Raw genomic sequence first — 23,967 nt, forward strand, 5'->3', positions numbered from 1 at the left:
GATTTGAGTTGGACATTTTTCTGAAAATAGACTAACAGTTTGCAGATTTACACAGATTGCTGCATTTATTAGACTGTGATAGGCATCCTTTCGAAGTGGAAAAAATTAGGAGAAAAATGTTTAAAACGCAAGAACGTTATGCAAACAGCAATTTCCTCCCACTTCCTGAAATGAAGATAGCAAACACTGGAGGAAAGAAGAAAAATTTGTTTTTGTCTTCTTGGATGGTTTGGGAGTGGTTGTAAGTTAATTCTTACCCATAAATCCAGTGTAAAACTGAAATGCAGGCAGGAATGAAGTAACTAATAGCTGTGACTTGGTCTCAAATTTTCAAAAAAATTATGGCCCCATTTCTTCCAGCCGCCTATTATAAAACAGGCTATATATAATATTACCCGGGAAGTGAGACTGCATTTTTTTCTGACTTGTTTGTTCTCATGTCTCTTGAAACTACCATCTCACGAAAATATGTGACACTGAGTTGTGTTTTTGTTCGTTGAAGGATAACATATATATATTATATACAATAGACTTATAAAATAAAGTACACTAGTCTTAAGTGGACAGCGTGATAAGTTTATACATGTGCTTACTCTATTGACACAAAGTTTTTATCTTTTTTTAGATCTCAGGCTTGACAACCAATATTGTGGACATTATTTTGGCTCATCACTTTGGGCAGGTAAGTGCCTATTCCAAGCAGGAGAGCTGTGTTTATTGGCTTGCGTGCAAAGAAGGATTTGCCTCAGGAAAGAAGGGGTACCTTAGAATTCACTTGATTCTAGTGAGTGACAATTCCAGTGCAGTTGAGATATATATTTTGGCCCAGGAAAGACGAAAGTCTTAGGAGAGAGGCATTAACTCGATGCCACATGGCTCTTGGCATTCAGAGAGAGAGAAGAGAAGGCAACACCCACCCCCACATACACACCTGTTCCCTGTAGGCAGCATGCCATCTGTTAATGTTTGACAACATCACGTGCCTCACCAAACATCTTTAGAGCCATAATGAGGTCTGGGAAAGGCTTTATAGAAATAGAAATTTCAGAGAAAAAAGAAACCAAGAAATGTTAGTGCTAAAAGAACCTTAGAGATTATCTTGTTTGATCCTCCTGTTTTACTGGTGAGGAAACTGAAGTCTACAGAGGAAGTGACAGTTACATGGGTAATTTTGGGTAATTTTTCAGAGAGAAAAGTAAGTTGGATAATACAAGTCTGACACCAGTTACAGTGCGTATGTTTTTTTCCATACCACCAAGCAATTCTCAGACACCAGTTGGATGTCCTACAATTCAGTTCAATTATGACACTCTCTATCTGGAGATATTGTCAGTCCTACAAGACTGCCACCACCCCTCCTTCCCCACTTCAAATGCCAGTCACAGGTTCAGCCTGTCACCTATGCTTCTGAGGGACCAGCTGTAGATCATAGGTTTCAAATTCCCCCTCCTTGGGTTTGATTAATTTGCTAGAACAACTCACAAAACTCAGAGAGACATTTTACTTAGTAGATGAGCGGTTTATTTTACAAGGATGTATAACTCAATAGCCAGATGGAAGAGCTGCATAGGGCTAGGTATGTGGGAAGGGGCACGGAGCTTCCATGCCTTCTTCAGAGCACACCACTGCCTCAGAACCTCCACGTGTCCACAAACCTGGAACCTCTCCAGGCCTTCTCCTTTGGGGTTTCTATGGAGGCTTCATAGTCACAATTGATAAAAATCACCGTCCATTGGCTACTGAACTCAATCTTCAGCCCCTCTCCTTGGGGTGGAACTACAAGTTCCAACCCTCAAATCATTTGATTGGTTTCCCTGGCAACCAACTCCCATCCAGAAGTTACTTAGGGCCTTTCCAAAAGTCATTCCATTAACATAACAAGACAGCTTTTTTGCTCTCTTCACTTCTAAAATTCCTAGGGTTTTAGGAGCTCTGTGCCATGAACAGGATGTAGACCAAATATATATTTTTATTATAAATCCCAATATCACAGATAGCCTATGAAGGAGTGAGGGAATAAAGGAGGAATGAGGTTGGAGAGCTGTGAGGTGTCTGAAGAGAAGAGATGGGGAAAAAAATAAGTACCGTATTTCCCCGAAAATAAGACCTAACCGGAAAATAAGCCCTAGCATGACTTTTCAGTATGCTCGAAATATAAGCCCTACCCCCAAAATAAGCCCCAGTTAAGATTGTCATCCAGATGGACACATTTAGTATGTCTGTTGCAACACACGACGGACATATTGAATTATAAAGTAATATTAATATAAAATTAAATATAAATAAATATTGACATTAATACTTAAAATAAATGATAATATAAACTATAATTACGTATTTGTAAATACCCAAGTGGGCGTCTTTGGACGAGAGGTAAACGCCTATGTAAACAGATGAGCTCGAGACTTATTGCCGAATGACCAGTCGGAGTACAGACACAACGTACGAATAACGTGTGCACTTGATAATGAACGGACATAATTGTGTCTAATATGAATCTTCATAATTCAATACGTCATGTGTTATAACAGACGTACTTAATGCACTTGTGTGAAATAAAGAAACATTTTCTGAATTTTGGTGCCTGCAATTTTTCGTCGCTTTTGTGTGGACCGTCATTCTTAACTGTCATTTTTGTTGCCACTCCTGTCTCATAAGTCTTCAGTTAACACTTGATTTAATGGTAGATTTAAAGGGAATAATATTTTGACCGCCAGACAAGATGAGTGCAAAAAGAAAGAGCTATTCTGTTGAGTACAAGAGGGGAATTGTGGAGGACCCCATGGGCAAGAATCTTACAGCTTTCTGCAAAGTGAAGAAGTTAGATCTCCGAATGGTCCGAAAGTGGCGAGTAGAATATGATAACCTCAGTCAACAGGTGGACGAGGGAAATGCTAAGAAGCACAAGTGTAGATCAGATCAGCAACCATTATTTCCTGAGCTGGAAGACTTCATCTACGAATGGATTGCTGACAGGAGAGCAAAGGCTTTGGTTGTGCGCAGGGCTGATAGTCAAGTATTTCCCTTTGCAATGGCACCACAGTTAGAAATATCCCCAGTAGAATTCAAAGCATCACAACACTGGCTGGATGGCTTCCTTCAGCTATATGAACTGTCTCTAAGATACACAACACTGTTCAAGCTGGAAGATACTAAAGTTATGAAACGTGCACTTGCATTCAAGTCCTTTGTTGATGGTATCGACTTTTCTAAATACCAACTCTCCAACATGATTGCTATGGATGAAACTGCAGTGTTTATGGGCCAAGGATCTCAAACGACAATTGATCAGAGGGGTGCCTCGTCAATCTACATTTCCTCCACTGGTTACAAAAGTGCTCATGTTACCTGTATTTTGGCATTTCGTCTGGATGGAAAGAAAGCCCCACCTCTAATCATCACTAAGGGCAAGAAAGATAAAGTTGAACATGTTTCAGGCATTTATGTTCTTGAAACCGAAAAAGCCTGGTGCACACAAACAGTTAAAAGGAAGTGGGTCGATTTAATGCTGCCACTTGTTTTGTGAGGTGGCCAAAGAGGTCTGCTAGTCTGGGATTCAGCCAGCACTCACCGCCCTAAAGACACGAAGAACTTCCTTGCAGAGAGAAGAATAGATCAAATAATGATTCCTGCAGGAGTTACTGCCTATCTCCAGACTCTTGATATTGCAATAAACAAGCCATTCAGGGACCATTTGCGCATGGAAATCAATGACTACATTGAAAATAGAATGGAGAGAAATCAGCATGGAAACTTTGTGAAGTCTAGCCTGCAAGAGGTCGTGACTTGGGTGAAGAATTCACTGATAGCTGTGTTGCCAGTGCACTACGAACAGGCTACATGGACAAGAAGTGCTCATTTAAGGAGAGCTCTTTTGCTGGACATGAGAGATTGGGGCCAATGGTTCTACAGGAAATGGAGTCGCAAGAAATTCAAGCCGGAATTTGGGGTTTGGAGAGTTAGGGCAATGTTCCAGAAGAAGATGACATGACATGACTGTATTTGAATAAATGTAGATTTTTTTGTACATGAATAAATGAATGAATGTAGATTGTACATGAATAAATGTAAATTGTTATACATGAAAAAAATAAGACATCCCCTGAAAATAAGCCCTAATGCGTCTTTTGGAGCAAAAGTTAAAGACCTGGTCTTATTTTCGGGGAAATACGGTAGGAGTAATGTGCACTCAACTGTAGTCTGTGTGTGGGAAGGAAAATGGTAGGTGGGGAGAAAATCAGCATTTACTGAGTACTTGTTATGTGTAAAGCACTTTGATAAGTACTTTTAAGGCACAAACTCAGTTGTTTTTCACTTGGTTCTGTTAGACTTATTTTAAGATGGAGAAACTGAGGGGCCTGTGAGGCAACATAATTTGTGACCATTATCCAGACAGCAAGTGGTTTGAATCCAGGTCAGATTAACTCTAAAGTTCATAGTCTTATTTAGATTATATTTTATTGAAGTTACAAATTCACATGTATTGTAAAGTAGGGAAGTTCTACAGGGCTTGTTACAAAGAATCTACCACCCACCTCATTTCCTGCTTCTTAGAGGTAACCAACCAATACTTTTAGCTATTTTGGGTTTTGCCTCCACATTTGCTCTCTTTAATTGAGGTATAATTTACATAAAGGGCAAAAATATAACTGGATCTCGGTGACCTTTATGTACATATACTCTCAATGTAACCACCACCAAATCAAGATATAGAACATTTCTATCACCGCAAAAAGGTTCCCTTGTGCCTTTTCCTACTCTTACCATTCTCTAGCATGTATTACATTATAATCCTATGTAGATGTTATTCAGAGCTAAGCCATGACTTCTTTCTTTTTCTGTACATTTCTCCTTTGCCAGGTGATAGTATTAGAATTTATAAGTAAAGAACACTGGAGGGACACTGCAAGATGACAGTGGGTGGAAGGCATTTCTTTTCTAGGTTTTGTCTCCTTTTTAAAAATTTCAGCATGGGAGTCAGGGCTTGGCATACAGAAGGCCTGATTACACCTCAGCATTCAGGTCAGACTTTCTCCATTCTGTGGGCTGTAAGGTCCAGTCAGAAGACAGAAAGCACATACTTTGAGCAGAGAAAATTAAAAAAAAAAAAAAATTGTTACCGAGTGGTTAACTTCTGAAAGGGGTAAACGAGGACTTTGAGGGGATCCAGTGGCAAAATAGCAGCTACTGCTTCTAGGCCGAGGGGACGTGGACACTGAAGGCAGTGACTTAGTTGAGCCTCACCACCGAGCCTAAGAGGCTGGCTTCTTTGAGGAAGGCATGGTTTCCACTGGAAACAGAGCTGGCCAATAGTGTGAGGGCCACAGCTGGTCTGTGGAGCCACTTACCAGGTGGGGGAGACATTTGTCTAAAATGAGGTCTGAGCTGCTACGGAAGCTGCAGTTGGGTGGGGAGAGCTTGGGCAGAGGGTGCAGTTGACTGATCCTGGTCTATAAGGGTTCCTGACACTTCAGCCACTGGCTCCTGTGCTAAATTTTTTTTTTAACTTTATTTTAAGTGTGTTTTTCCAGGACTCATCAGCTCCAAGTCAAGTAGTTGTTTCATTCTAGTGGAGGGGGCGGCTCACAGTGGCCCATGTGGGGATCGAACTGGCAACCTTGTTGTTAAGAGCTCACACTCTAACCAACTGAGCTAACTGGCCACCCATCCTATACTAAATTTTTCAAAAGGACTAGCAAAGGGAAAATGTTTCTGCAGTCTAGATCCTGTATCATAAAGAATGGTAGATCTCAGGCTGCGAAACCAGAAATTGGTAACGGGCACAGCTTTCTCCAAATGGCTACTGATCCTTGGCTGTCCACTTTTAATAAGGGTGGATCACTAAAAGGCCTGTGTGTACTAGGTGAGGCTTATCACTGGGGGCAATCAAACTGGGCCATTTCCTTGGGAAACCCCTGATGTCAACACCTTTAGTGATGTCAACACCTTTAGATCCTGTCTGTGGGACTAGTCAGATTCCCCGGGTAGATTTTGAGATTACACACCAGGTACAAACGTTAGTATTCTTGGACCCAAATGCAGAAGACTGAGGGCCTCAACATTCAGGTTTTAAATTTTCATTTAATCTTGTTTTCAATATGATCTGTCTACTGCTACCTGAGCCTATGGTCTCCCAGATCAAAGACCTTGTATTTTGTCATTTCCAGGGAATAAACCTAAACACAATTAATGTTTGTACATTGATCTTATATCCTTCAACCTTGCTGGACTGATTGATTAGCTCTAGTTGTTTTTATGGATTCCTTAGGATTTTCTATATACAAAATTATGTTATCTGCAAATAGACGTAGTTTTACTTCTTTCTTCCCAGTCTGGATACTTTTTATTTCTTTTCTTGCCTAAACAGAACTTTGTAGGCCCTGGCTAGAACCTCGGGTACAGTGTTGAATAGAAGTGATGAGAAGGGACATCCTTGTACTGTTTCTGATCTTAGGGGGAAGCATTCAGTCTTTCACCGTTAAGTATGATGTTAGCCGTGTATTTTTCAAAGATGCTCTTTATCAGGTAGAGGAAATTATTTTCTGTTCCTAGTTTGTTGAGTCTTTTTATAATGAAAGTATGTTGCATTCTGTCAAGTGCTTTTTCTGTATCTATTAAGATGTGTAACTTTTGTCCTTTATTCTTTTAATATGGTGTATTACTTGTTTTTTGTATGTTGAAGCAACCTTGCATTCCTGGGATAAACCCACTTGCTCATTGTGTATACTATAATCCTTTTGCTGTGTTGTTACTTTGGTTTGCTGGTATGTTGTTAAGGATTTTTGAGTTTATATTTAAAAGGGATGTTCGTCTGTAATTTTCTTAGGATGTCTTTGTCTGGTTTTGGTATTAAGGTAATAATCGGCCACAAAGAATGTGAGAAGTATTCTCTCTATTTTTTGTAAGCATTTGTTTGGAAGGATTGCTGTTGATTCTTTAAATATTTGGTAGAATTCACATTGGAGGCATTTGGGCCAAAGCGTTTCTCTGTGGAGTTTTTATGTTACTAATTTTATCACTACTTGTTATAGATCTATTCAGATTTTTAAAATTTCTTTTTGAGATGCTTTAGGTGGTGTCTTTCTAGGAATTTTTCCGTTTCTTCTAGGTTATCTAATTTGTTGATACATAATTATTCATAATCTCCCCTTAATAACTCTTTTTATATCTGTAAAGCTGACAGTATTATCTCCTTTTTTATTCCTATTTTTAGTAATTTGAGTCTTGTCTGTTTTTCTAGCTGACCAAGTTTTGGTCTCATATATTTTTCTCTATTCTTTTTTTATTCTTGATTTCATTTATTTCCACTCTAGTTATTATTTTTCTTTCTTCTGTTTGCTTTAAGTTTGCTCTTCTTTTTCTAGTTTCTTAAGGTGGAAGGCTAGTTATGCATTTAAGATCTTTTTCTTTTTATACAGGTATTTACAAGTGTAAATTTCCCTCTGTACGCTCTCTAACTGCACCAAGTACGTTTTGGTATTTTCTCAAAGTATTTTTTTTTTTTAATTTCCTGGTGATTTCTTCTTTGACCCATTAGTTCTTTAGGAGTATGTTGTTTAATTTCCCAAATTACCTTCTGTTATTAATTTCCAATTTCATTCCATTGTGATCAGAGAATATACTTAATATTTCATTGCTTTTCAAATTTATTGAGGCTTATTTTATGTCCTGACTTATAGTCTGACCTAGAGAATGTTCCATATATACATGAGAAGACTGCGTATTCATTCTGCTGCTGCTAAGTAGAGTGTTCTATAAATGTCTCTTAGGTCTGAGGGTTTATAATGTTGTTCAGTTCTTCTGTTTCTTTGTAACCTTTTGCCTCATTATTCTATCTATAATTGAGCATGGAATATTAAAGTTGCCAACTATTACTGTTGAATTGTCTATTTTCCCTTCAATTCTATTCGGTTTTCCTTCATGTATTTTAATTATGTCTTCCTGACATTGTCTTTATTCAGCTGATCTTCCCTGGTTAGTCCCATCTTTACCCTCTGCTTTCACAGAGAACTGGTGCTAACAATTCTTGGGCCTTTTCAGGCTTCTTGATACATGTTCATTGACTTCTTTCACTCTTGTCACTGCCAGCCTAGCAGCCTTATTGAGTCTGCTAAATGAGTGATTGCAGTCTTCTTTTTGCTTTCACACTTTCAAAATGTGATTGCTGCTGTCACTTTTCCTGTTGTCTTTGTCCTTGAGTTTATGACTTATAAAGAATGTTATTTTTCTTTTTCTTGAAGGAGTAAAGCTGTGTTTTAATCCAACATCTTTAATTTGAATTCTCAAAGACTATGATCTTTCCACTACATAAAGCTGGGTAGAGCAGATACTTTCCTGAAGACGTAGTAGCATGTTTGATTTTGACTATAAACCTTAAAAAGCAGTTCGTAAAATGTACAAAATTCTATGTGCTCTGGGAGAGAGAAGGGTATATAAGATATGGCCCTTGTTCTCCAGGAGCTCACTCTGTGGGGAGGTGAGATATACAGAAATATTATTATAGCACAAGTAAAAAGGGATAAGTAATAAGAACCACTTTTCATTGAATACCTTCAAATTTCAGACAGTCATTTATATACATTAATCAATTCAATGTAACAATTTCATAATGGGAATTCTATTATTTCCACTTTACTGGTGAAGAATAAATTAGTTCACACAAGTTTAGCTGCTAATGACATATGGAGGGGAGGAGATTTGAAGCCAGATATGCTCAACTTGAAGATTTCCTCTTTCTACCATTCTAGGGTACATTAGGAGAGGTACCGTGAAGGGCCTAGAGGAATTCAAAGGCAGGAGAGGTTTATTTCTGATTTGGGGATCAGAGAAGGCTTCACAGTAGAAGAGCTATCCCAGCTGGGCCTTGAAGGATAGACAAATTCATCATTTTAGATTTGAGGAGGAAGGGAATCATTCCAGGAAGGGGAAATAGTTTGCTCCAAAGCAAAGAGGAAGGAATTATAAGACGTATTCAGGGGGTGTTAAGTCATGTGGAGCCCAAACACACTCGCAGGCACTCATCCTGGGCTCCAGCAGATGGACAGTGACTTGGGGGACATCGGAGACAAATGGGGGCCAGACTGAAGTGTGTGGCTGTGAGGCAAGGGCTGGAAGATTGTCACCATTCTCCCGGTGTGGTGGTCCTCCTGGGCAGCTGGCAGGCAGGCGCTGTCTTTCCTGTGTTGAGCCCTCTCCTATTCCCGTGGCTGAACTTGAATCTGACTTGGTCTATTGAGCTCCACTTTCCCTACCCTGGTGACTCACCGAGACTCCACCTCACCCAACTCTTGTACCGCAGGCACCTTCCTCAGCGGCTGAACCTCACTGGAACCGTTAACCGGCACAAGGCCTCGGAGTGTCCTGGCTTTTTGCGGAGCTACCCCAGACCCGGTGCTGGTGGTAGCTGTCCTCTCCCACATGTCTCCAGGTCCAGCATAGGCAGCGACCAACCATGGATTGCTTTGTAGCTCCTACTAGGTAGTCCTAGCAGTGGCAGACCTCAGCCTGCATTGGAGACCCTGCCAAGAGACCCCAGAACCAGCATACTTGGAGGTTGGCTTCAGACCACAGCAGAGCATCACCCAATTAGCCCCACAACTGGCACACGGCAGTGGGCGGTCTCAACAGGCACCAGAGCCTGCTGTGGCAAATCCCATTCCGTGTGGTAAGTGTCCCTGCACAGCAGCCCATAAGCTGTGGACGTGACCAAACCCCACAATTAGCCTGAGAGTCAGTCCCACCCACTGATGTTCCAAGAGCAACCAAGGCTCAGTTATAACAGGACGGTACCAACAAGGCACACGAGCACTCCTGGAGCGTCCAGCACAAGTGACCAGGGAGACTGTGCCCGGGCCTCACAGGGCACCTACTATGTAAGGCCACCCAGCAAGACTAGGAGATGTAGCAAATCTACCTACTAAATAGAAACAAACATAGCGAGGATGCCAAAATGAGGGAACAAAGAAATACATCCCAAATGAAAGAATAGGCGAAAACTCCAGAAAAAGAACTAACCAAAATGGAGGTAAGCAACCTACCAGAGACAGAGTTCAAAATGGTGGTTATAAGGGTGCTCAAGGAACTTCCACAGAGAGAGAGCAAGCATAAAAAAGGACATAGAAACCATAAAAACGAACTAGTCAGAAGTGAAGAATACAGTAACTGAAACGAAGAATGCACTACAAGGAATCACCAGCAGAGGATCGAATCAGCAATTTGGAAGACAAGGTAGCAGAAAACACCCAACTGGAACAGCAAAGGAAAAAATAAAAATTAGGATAGTGTAAGAGACCTCCGGGACAACATCAAGTGTAAAAACATTTGCATCATAGGGTTACTAGAAGGAGAGAGAAAGCAAGGAATTGAGAACCCATTTGAAGAAATAATGACTGAAAACTTCCCTAACCTGGTGAAGGAAATAGACATACAAGTTCAGAAAGTAGAGGAAGTACCAAAGAAAATGAACCCAAACAGGCCCACACCAAGAAACATTATAATTAAAATAACAGAGGTTAGACGAAGAATCCAGCAAGAAAAAGGCAACTAGTAACTTGTAAGGGAGCTACCCGTGAGAGTGTCAGCTAATTTCTCAACAGACACTTTGCAGGCCCAAAGGGATTGGCAGGAAATATTCAAAGTGATAAAAAGCAAGGACTACAGCCGAGACTACTCTACCCAGCAAGTCTGTCATTTAAAATCATAGGACAGATAAAGAACTTCCCAGACAAGAAAAAGCTAAAGGAGTTCATCACCACCAAACCAGTATTACAAGGAATATAAAAGGGACTTCTTTAAGAAGAAAAATAAAGATAAAAAATATGAACAATAAAATGGCAATAACTACATATCTATCAACAATTCCAATGTAAATGGATTAAATGCTCCACTCAAAAACACAGGATGGCTAAATGAGTAAGAACACAAGACCCTTACATATGCTGCTTACAAGAGACTCACTTCAGATTGAAAGACACAGACTGAAAGTAAAGGGATAGGGAAAAAAAGCTGAGGTAGCAATACTTATACCAGACACAATAGACTTTAAAACAAAGGCTATACACGAGACAAAGAAAGACCCAGTAATCCCACTTCCTGGTATTTATCCAAAGAAACCCAAAACTACTTCGAAGGGACATGTGCATCTATATGTTCGTTGTGGTATTTACAATGGCCAAGATGTGGAGGGAGCCTGGGTGTCCATCAGTGGATGAAAGGATAAGAGGAGGTGGTACGGCCATGGAAGGGAATGGGTTCTTACACATCTGTGGTGCATGGATGGACCTAGAAGGTACTGTCCTGAGTGGAGTATGTCAGGTGGAGAAAGACAGATGCAATGTGGAGTATGTCAGGTGGAGAAAGACAGATGCAATGTGATTTCACTTATACATGGAATCTAAAGAACAAAGTAAACAAAACAGATACAGAGAGCACTCATAGATACAAAGAGCATTTTGATGGTTGCTAGATGGGAGGGGAGTATAAAGTACGAATTGGTAGTCATAAAATAGTCATGGGATGTAAAGTAAAGCATAGGGAATATAGTCAATAACATGGTAATAACTATGTATAGTGCCAGGTGTGTACTAGACTAGTCAGGGGATCCCTTCTTAAATTATATAAATGTCTATCACTGTGCTGCACACCTGAAATGAATATAAAATGATACTGGATGTTAACTGTAATTGAAAAAACGGAGTGGGGGGAGGTGAAGGCGAATAAGAGGTTCACATTTCCAGGTATAAAACAAGCCGTGGGGATATAATATACAACATGGGGAATATAGTCAATAAAATTGTAATAGCATAGTGTGGTGTCAGATGGTTGCTGGAATTACGGTGATCATTTCTTTAGGTATATAAATGTTGAACAACTACAGCTATGGTGTACACCTGAGACTGATATAATGTATGTTAGCTATATTTTTTAATAAAAATATTTATAAAAAAAGCAAATGCTTGTATTGCTTTTATTACTTTGAAATGGAAACAGATACGGTTTTTAAACATGAATCATCTCATCTTCAATAATAAAAAACCCCACAGTGATGATATCCCCTTTTTTAGTCTATCAAATTAGCAAATTATTATAAAGAATGATCATTTGTACTAGCAAGGGTGAGGGTAAGCAGGTTGTATAAATAGTGAGACGGTTCCACGTGTTCTAATAAGGAATGATCTCTACATACTTTAAGTGGAAAAGCAGTGTACAGAAAGTCTTGACAATTTTGTGTTTTTAAAAAAGGGTGGGAGGGGCAATTTATACATAACAGCTTTGCCTAAGAAGTTCCTTTAACACTTAGGTCAGTTTTACTCCTTTTATATTAATATCATATTTTTCCTTTTTTATCTTCAACTTTGCTGCTCAAGTTCCTCTCCAGATCTTCAAGGGGGAGCTGGCTGCACCATTTCTTCTCTCAACTACTGTGTGCTTCATTTGTTGTTTCCTTTTCTTACTATAATATCCGTAGCATTTTGCAAGTTTCCTTGGAGTGATTCCAGTGCCCTTCAGCTTCAGATAGACTCTGATCCATTTGGTCAGTTTCCAACTGTGTTCTTGGCTCGTTTCATCTGTGTGGTAGTGACAATGCAAACAAATGCCCTCTTTATCTCTATTTCTCTACAAAGCTTGCTGGTGACCTTTACACACTGCCCTAGATGAACTGACTCTCTTGCTATCCCTGACACATTTCTTTCCTCCAATGCAAACATTTTCCCTTCTGCTTAAAACTCCTGGGGAGGCGGGTAGTGCACACACAAACCTGGCCTCTGGTGGCCTCTGAGAAGGCCAGCGGAAAGGGACCACTGGGTGGTGGGGAGGCAGACTTAGTTTTTACTCTATATACCATTTTGTTTCTCTTGAGTTTTATACCTTTAATAGTATTGGTAATAAGATTAAATAAATTATAAATTGACTTAATAAAATGCCATAAATGGAATATAACATAACTGTAATGTATATTATTAAATGATAGTATATGAATAGGTGTTACACTGATTACATTGGTTAAGATGTAGATAAGGTGATTATACAGATTTATAGTTATTAAGAGAAATGTTACCTCATGCTTTTCGGCTACACCAAAAGGGGTCTCCCCTTTGAAGTGTAGCTATAACAATAGTTGGACCTATTCCAGAATAATTTTGGTAATCTTTTACTCTTCTCAGGTTCATGTATGTTAACAGAACCAAGAACATGATATACAATCAATGTGTTTAAACTATGTTATCAAATATTAGAGGTTTTTCTTTTTTGGTGATTGGGGGTGGAGGGAAGAGGTGCATAGACCATCTAAACCTTCAGATAGAAGTGGCTATTGCCCAAAATACATTATGGCAAAAATCCTTAGTTAGCAAAACTTCATACCTTGCCCAACCTAGCCTACATTTTTCATAATCCTTTAGGGCTGTACTGTCCAATAAAGTAGCCACATGTGGAAAGGTGGGGGGGAAGAAATGTTACCGTCCATTTATTTACTTTACATATTACATGTCATATAACTTTTCTTACTTCATCTTTAAGACAGCCCTGTCAGGTGGCTGGTTATTATTTTCATTTTACAGACACTATCTATGAGAAATAGCAGAACGTGGGAAAAAAACAAATAAGGACACTAGGGCTCCAAATGGTTAGGTGACCTAAGTTCCACAGCTAGTACTTGAATCCAAGTCTAGTGCAGTTTTCCATTGTGCTGCAGGTAATGATGTTCAGCATATCCCCAAGTTTTTGCACTTGACCTGGAGGTCATGACCTGGAGGTTTTCCATCATAGATTGTTTGGTGCCTTCATCCAACATACAGTGTGGCACTAAACCCATCTGATGCAAATAAAAAAAATGTTAGCCAGCCCCATCATGGACAGGGGCTTTGGTTATTGAGAATGCAAACCAAACAAAATAGACTTGTACTGTAGCTCCGAAGTTTACCCGTGTCTTTCCATTGTTCTAGGAAGAGTTGCAGGCCAATCTGGACCTGATTCAAACCTACAGACTGCATATTGCCCAAGATATCAACCAAGAAAACCTACAGCTCTTCCTGGGTTCCTATAATGGGTACGGTTGTTTTCTCTACTGTCACGTAAATGCAAACCCGGTCTAAAAAGATAATGAACCTTTAAGGCAGAGGGGAAAGGGAAATAAACTTCTTCCACTGCTGCGAGATGGGATTGCTTTCGTACTATTTCACCACAGTAGAAGAAGAGGGGCTTTCAGACAGATAGGAAAACCCCTTTCAAGAAGAATGAATGAACTAAAGGCTGGTTTAGGCAAGTTCAAATACCAGGTGTAGTTTTTAGGTGTTAAATGTACCTAACGTGGTGTACACACACTGGAACCCAATTTCAGGTGGCACAGAAAAGTGCATGTAGAGGAGGCAAAGGATAGCAGTCTTGGGCCTTGATTCAGTTTCTCTTTGTTGCCATCTTGTCACCAGACAGAAGTAACACATGGACACTAGTAAATTTGCTTTTGTTTGTGTATTCCAAACCCTATCACATCTCCCCCAGTCACTGAGAGAGCCTGGTTCTTAATCTTGGAACCAATTTCTCCAAGGTAAAAATGTTAGCTCCTTCCTGCTTTCTGGGTACATGGAAAAATATGGAGGAAATGGTTCAGCTGTAACTTACCCAGAGTCACACAGCCAGTGAGGAGGAAAGCCAGGTTTTGAACCCGGTATGTCTAGCTCCTTACTTTATATAAAACAGAGCCTCATTATTTTTAGTTGAAATCAGAAAGGTTTATTAAGTACTACACTAAGCTATGTTAGTCACGGGAAATTTCCGCCAAATAGTTCCCCTTGTCTAAAGGAATTTATTCCTGTAAACTAGCTGGAAAATGAAATACTTAGGACTTGAGGATTTCAGTAGTGTTGCTGTTGAGTTTTAAAGTTGCCTCCTTTTACCATCCTCCAGAACCCCTCGGGGCTGAGCTAGGAGCCTTGTTCCCGCTCAGTACCACTGAGGATGCCACTGAAATGGCTACTTGGGAAGAAAGTGCACAAGGGCCCCTGTCTTCATCAGGTGTGAAGGAAAGGCAGTTTCTACATCCCCTGAAACATTTTGGTTTTCATGACCAGGAAGTAACCTGAGTTGCTATGATTTTACCTGAAAAGTGCATTGCTTCCTTTATTTTCTTAGACGCAGAGACCTGGAGATTGAAAGACCCATGCTGGGCCAAAATGATAACAAGTCAAAGACACTGAAGTAAGTCCCTCAAGTTCCCCACTAAGTTGCTAAATAGACCTGCTTTTCATAGACAGATTCAGTGCTCAGGGGGGCACATGTGCTGCTTGCTGAGTGTCACCTTTTATTTTGCCTTTCCGCAGGTGTTCCACTTTATTGGTGGTAGGGGACAATTCACCAGCAGTTGAGGCAGTGGTAAGTATGTCCTGATGTTGTGATGATGAATGAGATGAAAATGCAATAACATGTATATAGCACATGCTGATGCACTAGAAACAATTGCTCAATACTAGTTTTTGCCATTTCTGGTTACATGTACCAGAGTTTGCTCTTTGTTACCCAGTTTGGAAAATGAATTCCTCATTGATCACTAGCTTTCATCTGAAGGGATCAGTGTTGCTCTCTGTGGTGCAGTTCACATTGTGGCAAGTAGTACAACTAACTGCACACTATTTGCTTATTGTCAGATTTCTGGCAGCTTCGGCGTTCTACAGCTTCCGTAAATCTGGAACTGTATCAGCAGGCTGGAAGGCTGCTGAGAGAGATGTATGCTTTTCTCTACCTCCTTCTCAAGCACATAGCACACTGATAAAAATAAGATATGCTCATTGTAGAAGATATGAAAAAATTGGAAAAATAGAAAGATAGGAAAAATCATGACCCAGTTACCCAAAGACAAACTTATCTTTTTTTGTTTTCAACCATCAATTGGACAATATTAAATGTGCAAGGTTTTGGGACTTGATTACTTAACACTATTGATAGCATTTTCCCATATTATAAAGTCAGTATGTCTATATAACATTCAGTCTTGTAAGTGCACCTTTGTTTATTTAACCTCATTAGTTAAATAAATTGTTTATTTAACGTCATTCTCCTGTTGATTATTTCTGATTTTGCCCCATTAATGATGCTGCTGAACATCCTTATAAAATGTTTGCCTGAATGTTTGATCATTTCCCTGGGATAGATTTCCAGAAGTGGAACTAATGGGTCAAAAATCATAAACCTTTGTAAGGTTCTTGATATATTTTGCCAGATTCCTTTCTAGAAAGGACATATCCATGTGTTGCCACCAGCAATGTATGAGAGTGCCTGTTTCACAGCATCCTGTCCAGCATTGGTTTTTACAATTTTATTAGTTAATTTGATAGGTTAAAAATAGTGTCCCACTTCTGTAATTTGCACTTTGATTACAGAGGAAGTTGATATTTTTTCATATGTCCATTAGCATTTGCTTGTCTTTCCCACAGTATATATAACTTAAGTTTTCTGTGTGAAATTACCTGGTTTTCTTTGGCAGCCTTCACCCCTGCCCTGTTTAGAGCAAAACGTTAGGGTGTAAGGCTTTTTGGAAAGGAGTCTAATATCTAATCAGGGGTGTAGATAAATGGTAGGGAAAGCCATAAAGAACCCAGCAGGTGACGGCAGGCCACAAGTAGGTAACTTGCCCTCCATGTTATGTAGCCCATAGGAGGAGTTAGATTCAACGTGTAGTTTTTTCAAGACTCTACTTGTAACAGATTCAGAAAATGAAATCAGGCAGATTTTTAGATGTACTCAGAAATATCAGATATAAAGTGCATCGTATAAATGTATCTCCTACTTTGTATTTTGGTAAATTCTTTGGCTGCTTTAGCCACCTCCAAACTGAGCTGTTGATCCTCAAAGATCATTCTCTTGCCAAGCTATTTCTTATTTTTCTAGCAGTTCATAAAATTGTTTTCTTTTTCCTTTTTTTAAGGTTGAATGCAATTCTCGCTTGAATCCTATAAATACAACTTTACTAAAGGTAATGTGTCTTCTTTCCTCATTGCCAGCCATTTGTGGGCAAATTATACATGCTTCATATTAGTCTATTTCTGGAATAGTTGCCCAGAAAGGAGGAAAGTGCTCTCTCTCTCGCTCTCTCTCTCTCTCTCTCTCTCTTCTTTAAAAAGTTTTTTCCTGAATATATTCTCATTGTAGAGAATTGGAAAATAGAGCCAAGTAGAAAGAATAAAATAAATAAAAATTACCCATAATCCTACCACGCAGTGGCACAGTGGTAACCTCTGGTAAAAATATTGATGTTTATTTTCTACATATTTTTAGCTCATTAAGATCATAGGATATTTATAGCCCTGTATCTGTTTCCCTCAACTTTTTGATGTGAGCATCTTCCCATGTCATAAACTTCATAAGCATTATTTAATTTTGTGAGAGTTAAGATAATGGATGGAAATTGTTCACATGTTAAATATATCCTGTTGTGGGGTAAGGAAGCTTCATGGTGAGGGTTGATGCATTTTGTTTCTCTGAGGGCAAATAGAGAACAGCTCTTGTAGTAAACTTTTAGGGTTAATATCAGGTTTGTCCCCCTTTTGATTGTACCTCAGGCAAGAGCATCAGCCTTGCTTTTTCTAGAATCTCTACTAAAATGTTCAGGGATCTGATCTGTTTTGAATTTGGATTACTGTAAATTTAAATGCTGGTCTTCTGTTGCTTATTGCTGCTTTGTCAGCCTGAAAGACCTCTGCTTGCTTCCCTTTCTCTTTGAAGTATGCTTAAAAGGAAGTGTTGTCACCAGAAGCAGCCCATAGTTCCTGGAAATATAACATGAGGTTAATGCTCTGAGGTGACAAAACTCAAAAAAGAGTATTCTGGGGTCCAGGTGATTGATGGACTAGTCTAAAATAAGAATTTGTTTAAAAAAATATAAAACCAAAAAAAAACCTGGAGGGTGGTTCAAATTAGTTTTTCACTGCAGATTTAAATCCGTATTCCAAAAGGACAAACCTGAACTCGACAGTAGCCTTAGATGTGTTATTTCTGAGCAGAAATGCCCATCCGCAACAGCGTGAGTGAACTTACTCTCCAGATGTCGATCTTGGAAATAGTCTGTCCCAATATTCATTCTCTGCATATGGCAACTGTTCTATAGTTTTAATCAGATTTGTCTCTTAAGCTTCATGAAAATAATAACCTGTGCTAGTTAGATCTGTTTTACACTTAAATCAGATTAAATGTCCCTGCTCTTATGCTTAGAACTTTCAGGGGACTGTTCCTTATTAACTGCAAATTCCCGTGCCTTCTGTGGCATTCCCATCTGCTAAGTAATAGTCCCCCCTCAACGTTCTCATGCTCGTGAATACAAACCGTGGGGTACGTGTCTTTCTGAAAAAATGTCAGTCAGCCTGAATAGGATACTATCTGAGTAGAGAATGCGTAACAGCTTGAAGGAAGAAGGTGGGCTTGTGGTTGGCCATTGTGCCCTAGAAACAGTGTTCTCTGCAGACTGACAGAATATGTATCACCTAAAAGCTGGTTGGAAATGCAAGTTTTTGAGCCCCACCACAGAATCTCTAAAGCAGGAACTCAAGAATCTGAGTTTTAACAAGTCCTGCAGGTAATCTAATGCATGCTAACAGAACCCTATTCTAGAAATTCTTGCACAGGTGAGAAGAACCAGCTGTAAAGACTTATGAAGTGAGACATCCTTACCAAATCTACCTATGACAGGAAAGTGGCTAAGCAAGAGAGGTGGCCAGATTCAGCATCAGCACCTGATTTGACAAATCCCCTTAGTCATGGAATGAAGAGAATGTAGTTGAGCGGGAACTTAGAAAGCATGGGACCATGAGAAGTTAAGACCACACCGAGGACTCTAAAAGTAACATACTTCAGTTGGAGTTAGAACCATCGTTGAAGGTCGTTAACTTCACTACCTTATCCTGTTTCCCCAAAAATCAGATCTAGCCGGACAATCAGCTCTAATGTGTCTTTTGGAGCAAAAATTAACATAAGACCTGGTCTTATATTATATAAGACCCGGTATTCTATTCTATTCTATTCTATTCTATTCTATTCTATTCTATTCTATTCTATTCACCCGGTCTTATAATATATAAGACCTGGTATTCTAGTCTAGTCTAGTCTAGTGTAGTCTAGTCCAGTCTAGTCTATTATATATGACCCGGTCTTACAGTATAGTAAAATAAGACTGGGTCTTTTATTAATTTTTGCTCCAAAAGACACATTAGAGCTGATTGTCCAGCTAGGTCTTACTTTTGGGGAAACAGGATAACAGGAAATACCCACCATGGGCCTGAAAGCCAGGCTCTGCATGTTACTGATTCATAAGTATTGAATACATCTTTTCAGACTTATATCCAAGGTTATTGCTAGTGCTAGGATCTAAGTCTTTGTATAAGAGTGCATTTAGGTAATGAAAAAAATTATTTTTATTAAAAAAAGTGCATTGAGATGTACATTTGGATGCAGTTAAAAATTCCATCTTGTCCTGTCTAAAAGGCCTCGTGGCTATTCAGAGCATTTCCCTGAAGTGTAAGTTCCAATTGACTTACATATTATTCCTCTTCTAGATGGCAGACTGTGGTGGACTGCCCCAAGTAGTTCAGGTAAGGAGGTTTTTTGGTAAAGCACCCATTTGACTATATCTCATTTGGCCTGTGCAAAGATTAATGCCTTCTTATTCTGTTCCCCCAGCCCGGGAAGCTCACCGAAGCCTTCAAGTACTTTTTGCAGGGAATGGGCTACAGTGAGTACAGTACACAGCTTTCTGTCTAGCAGAGATCTGTTGGTGATGGGGCCATTTTGACATCTTGTGGGAGCCCACAGCTCTCGGCATAACCTCTGTGCTAGCCAGCCTGAAGTCAAATAGAGACCAAAACGTTTATGGAGCATTCGTCTGCGTATAGATAAATGAGCTGACACTTATTAAGCACTTAGAGGTTACATGCCAGGCACCCTGTATTTATAACCGTAAGAGTAAGTTCTGTTGTGAGTCCCATTTTATAGAAGAGGAAACAGGCTCAAAGAGGCCAAGCACATTCCCAGGGTAACAGTCCCGCCGCAGAGCCATGATTCAAACCCTGGCAGTCTGACTCCAGAGCCCACGTTTGCAACCACTGAAGTTTAGGCTGCCCTAGCCACGAATCTGAAATTATGATTTGCGTTTGCAGTCAGCTGGTTCATGACTCCTGGCCTAGAAAAACAAAAGGGCGACTCCACAAGAGGAGGGTGGTGTCCTCACTCTGTCCCACCGCAGGGGATGAACTTGCGGAGTATTTCAGAGTGAGCCCAAGGGTGTGTCCATATCATGTGCCGCTGTCCTGGTCTCTTGTATTGGGAGACTCTGAGCTTTCTCATTTGTCACCAAAGAGCCACACTTGCTCCTTTCTTGGAGTTTTAAGAAGAAAAACCTTTCTCCCAGGTACAGAGCTCTTTACCCAGTAGGGTAGTTGTTCTCCTGTCTTTGGTATGAGTCTGGATAATGGCCATTGGGCAGCAGCTGGGCCCCTGGGGACAGCCCTGTACCTGGCAGGCAGACCGTGTCTGTGTTGTCTAGAGTGGCTGTGTGATCCCCGTCTGTGAGCCACTACCAGCCGAGCCCGCACCATGTCCCTCTAGCTCACTGGGAGGAGCAGAAGTCCTTCTCCTAGCCGGTTCTCGAAACAGTTACTCTTCCGGCCCATTTCTGGTCTAAAGCAGGATGGTTTATAGTGGAGGGGAAAACAATTACCTTTGACTAGTTGAGAGAAGTAATATCTGAGATTCTACTGAAGCAGCAGTCAGCCTCACTTCCCCTCTGGGACCTTAAAATAAAACGTTCTCCCTGGCTTAGAATATCCTGTCAGCAGTGTCTGCTAGGCAGGTGAGGTTGCCACTTGGCACTCGGATCACTAACCTGCCTTTTCCTGTGTCCACCCGCTTCCAGTCCCGTATGTGCAGCTCAGTCACCTGAGCACCGAGCCAGGTACCTTCCTCCGTGCTGGCCTCGTCCCTGCCTCCCAGCCACGCTCTCCTGGCTGCATTGGCTGCCTACAGCATGTCCGCGGTTTTCCTGTGCAGTGAGAGCCCGATAGAACGTGGCTCGTTATGCCCCAAGAGGGTTAGCCTGCAGGTCCAGGCCTGGGCCCCCAGGAAGGAAGCAAGAATGGGGTTGTAATAGCCAGGCTTCCTCTCGTCATCCCAAATTGAGTTGCAAGAGCAGCTAAAACTTCATAGGCAGGGCCCCTCTTCCACCATTACCTTGCATTAACCGCCAGACACAGGGATCGAAGGACAGCCTGATTCTAAACAGCATCAGAGTCTGTGCCCAGAAAATTCTGCAGGTGATGGCATCTTTTGATCCCAGCATTGAAATGACAGCTGGGGAATGGCTGGTTCCTCAGGAAGATAGGCAGGAAGGTTATGCCAGGTAAGGCCGTCCTGGCCACGCTGGAAGGACCTTAGGATCAAAGCAGTGGCAGAACAGGAGTCTGAGTTAAACACGCCCCTCCAGAGCCCTTCCCTCTCAGGCAGCTCCAGCCTCCCAGCCTGTGTATAGGGCAGCTCCAAGCCCCCCAGCCCTCCCTGCATCCACACCTTCCTGCAGGTCTCCTCCCCAGGTAGCAAGGGTAGCCTGTGGACACGGATGGTAGACTTGTTGTATCGGGCTTGCACTGTTTGTGAAACACCTTCGTACTTGTGTAGTTTGTCTTTCTTTTGGTTTAGTCTGCATGCACCACAGGTTTGGGTTACCTGTGTGGGTTCCCAAAGCCTCGTTCCTAGTTATTCGTTGTGAATGGCATGGGCATAGCTAAGAGGCTGTACTCTGGACTTAGGTTTCCCCTTGTTCTGCTGTGGACTAGAATCAGCTGAGATCCCAAGCAGAGCCAAAGGATTAAAGCAGCCTTGCTTATAGCGACTTACCTAGAGCAAATTACGCAAAATGAAGATGGCCATGTCTTGTCCTGGGTGTCACCGTAAATGGGCTGGGAATGGTAAACATGAAGTCTTTGGTGAAACTGCTGGGCTCACTGAGTTTAACCAGGGCTCCCTCTTCCAGTCCTCTTGGTTCTTTCTTACAGTACCATCTGCCAGCATGACCCGGCTCGCCCGATCACGAACCCACTCGACCTCGAGTAGTATCGGCTCTGGAGAAAGTACCTTCAGCCGATCTGTCACCAGCAATCAGTCAGATGGAACTCGAGAATCCTCTGAGTCCCCTGATGTTCTGGACAGACACCAGACCATGGAGGTGTCCTGCTAAGCAGATGCTCCTCCCTGACCATGCAAGTCCATCCTCCTCCCGACGACCCCTCCATAATAGACCATCTCATCCAGCAAACTGGCATCTCTGTCTTTAACTCCTGCATGGCCACTGACTCTTCCTGGTGGCTTGGGTTTATCATTCTCTGCCTGCCCGCCCCCCTTTTTGTATGTACCAAGAACCACTTCCATGCCATTCCTGTACCATTCCAACCTCTTTAGCTGATCAGATCTCCATGTCTTCTCTTGCCGGCTTTTCCCCGTGCTTTCCTAACTACATATCTGATAAGATTCTTCGATCCTGACGTATGTATGTGAGCACGCGTGTCTGTGTTTGTGTGTGCATAGTTCTGTGATTTTAGACATGCTTTCTTGTAGAGCTTCTGCAAAAAAACAAAACAAAAAAGGGACTTTTCTTTTTCGTTCTCAATGGTGTTTTTAGGGGAAATATGCAAAACAGATTCCTAGGTTGGGTAGGCCACTGCACTCGCTCTCTTTTGGATTCAAATTGGTCAACAAGATTTGCAAAGTGACTTCTGGAGAGAGCGGCTCTGTGGAATGTGGAAGACTGTAATTACCGTTTGGACTGTTGATTGATTGTGACCAATAGAAGGGAACCTGTTACACAGAGAAGCAGGCAAGGTGGCCAGCCACCTCCTTCTGTCCAAATGAATTCACATATGCTATTCTATAAATAAAAGGGAGGAGTGTGTACTGTTAGAAGCCCATGAATGATGAGTTCTGATGCAACACGGACTTGTTCCCAAGGACTGCACGTGGCTTAATTACTGGACTCTCGTGGCACAAGAAAGTGGAAAACAAAATACCAGGCATTCACTCTGCCGGAGCAAAGCTGCTGTCACTGCAGGGTCTTCCCAGACATCCGCAAGAAGTGCCTCCCAGGTCTGTGATGGAGAGTGTTTCCCCATCCCGCTGTCCTCAACAGAAGGGAGTGCTATGTCCTGAAGATTATGTAGGTGGTAAGGAGATGGCAGTGGGGAGAGGGACAGACATTAACAGAATATCATTTAATAAGTATAACCTTGTTGTCAGCAGACTTAATGGATGCTAAGTGAAATTGAGACAGAACTTATTTCTCAGAAAGATCTTTCATCCTGTGAACTCTCTTCTGTAGGAGGGAAGGGGCCCATGTGTAAGGGCAGCCTGTCCAGGTAAAATGGTGTTCAGTCTACTGTTAAGTGAGTGTCGCTGGATGGAGGGTGAAACCAGCTGCCACACAGCCAGGGCCCAGCTCTTGAGGGCATCGAGATGTAAGTGCAGGGTGACTCAATTCCAAGTCTTAGGAGGGGGCTTTTCAGAGTAGTGTTCGCATTCTGCTGAGACAGAGAATGCATCACTCTGCCAGACGACGACTTTTTACAGATTATTAAATAAAGCTGTATATGTCTCATTGTTACCGATTGCTGGTGTTATTTCCATCAACCCACACACTGGGGCTCCGGGAGGGATCGAGTTACTGTATATGAGCTCTGCGCGGGGCATTTTCACATACTTGATTATTATCCCAGCCGACAAAGAAATGACGACTTGGGATAAATAATTTGCCCACAGTCATACCAGAAGCCCAACTGGAATTGAACCCCATGTCCGTCTGACACATCTCTTCTCCTCAAACCAAAAACCACGAGAAGCCTGACCTTGTGTTTTGTGACAATGGAAGAGGAGCTGAGGTCTTGGAAAGGTGTTCGCATCTCAGCTCTGCCATCTGGGTGGGGTTGCGGAGTCCCACCCCTCAGT

General features: G+C 41.3%; 1 protein-coding gene across 2 annotated transcripts in view; it reads left to right on the forward strand.

Moving 5' to 3' along the window:
• The window catches only part of NDRG3 (NDRG family member 3), a 69,213-nt gene extending 45,587 nt beyond the window's left edge, over nucleotides 1-23,626 (forward strand). Inside the window, exons 9-17 of one of the 2 annotated variants that reach the window (XM_033094805.1) lie at nucleotides 626-682; nucleotides 13,944-14,047; nucleotides 15,130-15,195; nucleotides 15,318-15,369; nucleotides 16,919-16,966; nucleotides 19,539-19,574; nucleotides 19,663-19,714; nucleotides 20,894-20,932; nucleotides 22,029-23,626. In XM_033094805.1, the coding sequence (XP_032950696.1) occupies nucleotides 626-682; nucleotides 13,944-14,047; nucleotides 15,130-15,195; nucleotides 15,318-15,369; nucleotides 16,919-16,966; nucleotides 19,539-19,574; nucleotides 19,663-19,714; nucleotides 20,894-20,932; nucleotides 22,029-22,210 (636 nt within the window). In that variant the 3' untranslated portion in view covers nucleotides 22,211-23,626. The remainder of the gene's footprint in view (nucleotides 1-625; nucleotides 683-13,943; nucleotides 14,048-15,129; nucleotides 15,196-15,317; nucleotides 15,370-16,918; nucleotides 16,967-19,538; nucleotides 19,575-19,662; nucleotides 19,715-20,893; nucleotides 20,933-22,028) is intronic. The other variant, XM_033094806.1, reaches the window with a different exon arrangement.
• The last annotated feature ends 341 nt before the right edge of the window (nucleotides 23,627-23,967 follow it).

The sequence above is a fragment of the Rhinolophus ferrumequinum genome, chromosome 23 (genome assembly GCF_004115265.2).
Source record: "Rhinolophus ferrumequinum isolate MPI-CBG mRhiFer1 chromosome 23, mRhiFer1_v1.p, whole genome shotgun sequence".
Classification (NCBI taxonomy): Eukaryota; Metazoa; Chordata; class Mammalia; order Chiroptera; family Rhinolophidae; genus Rhinolophus; species Rhinolophus ferrumequinum.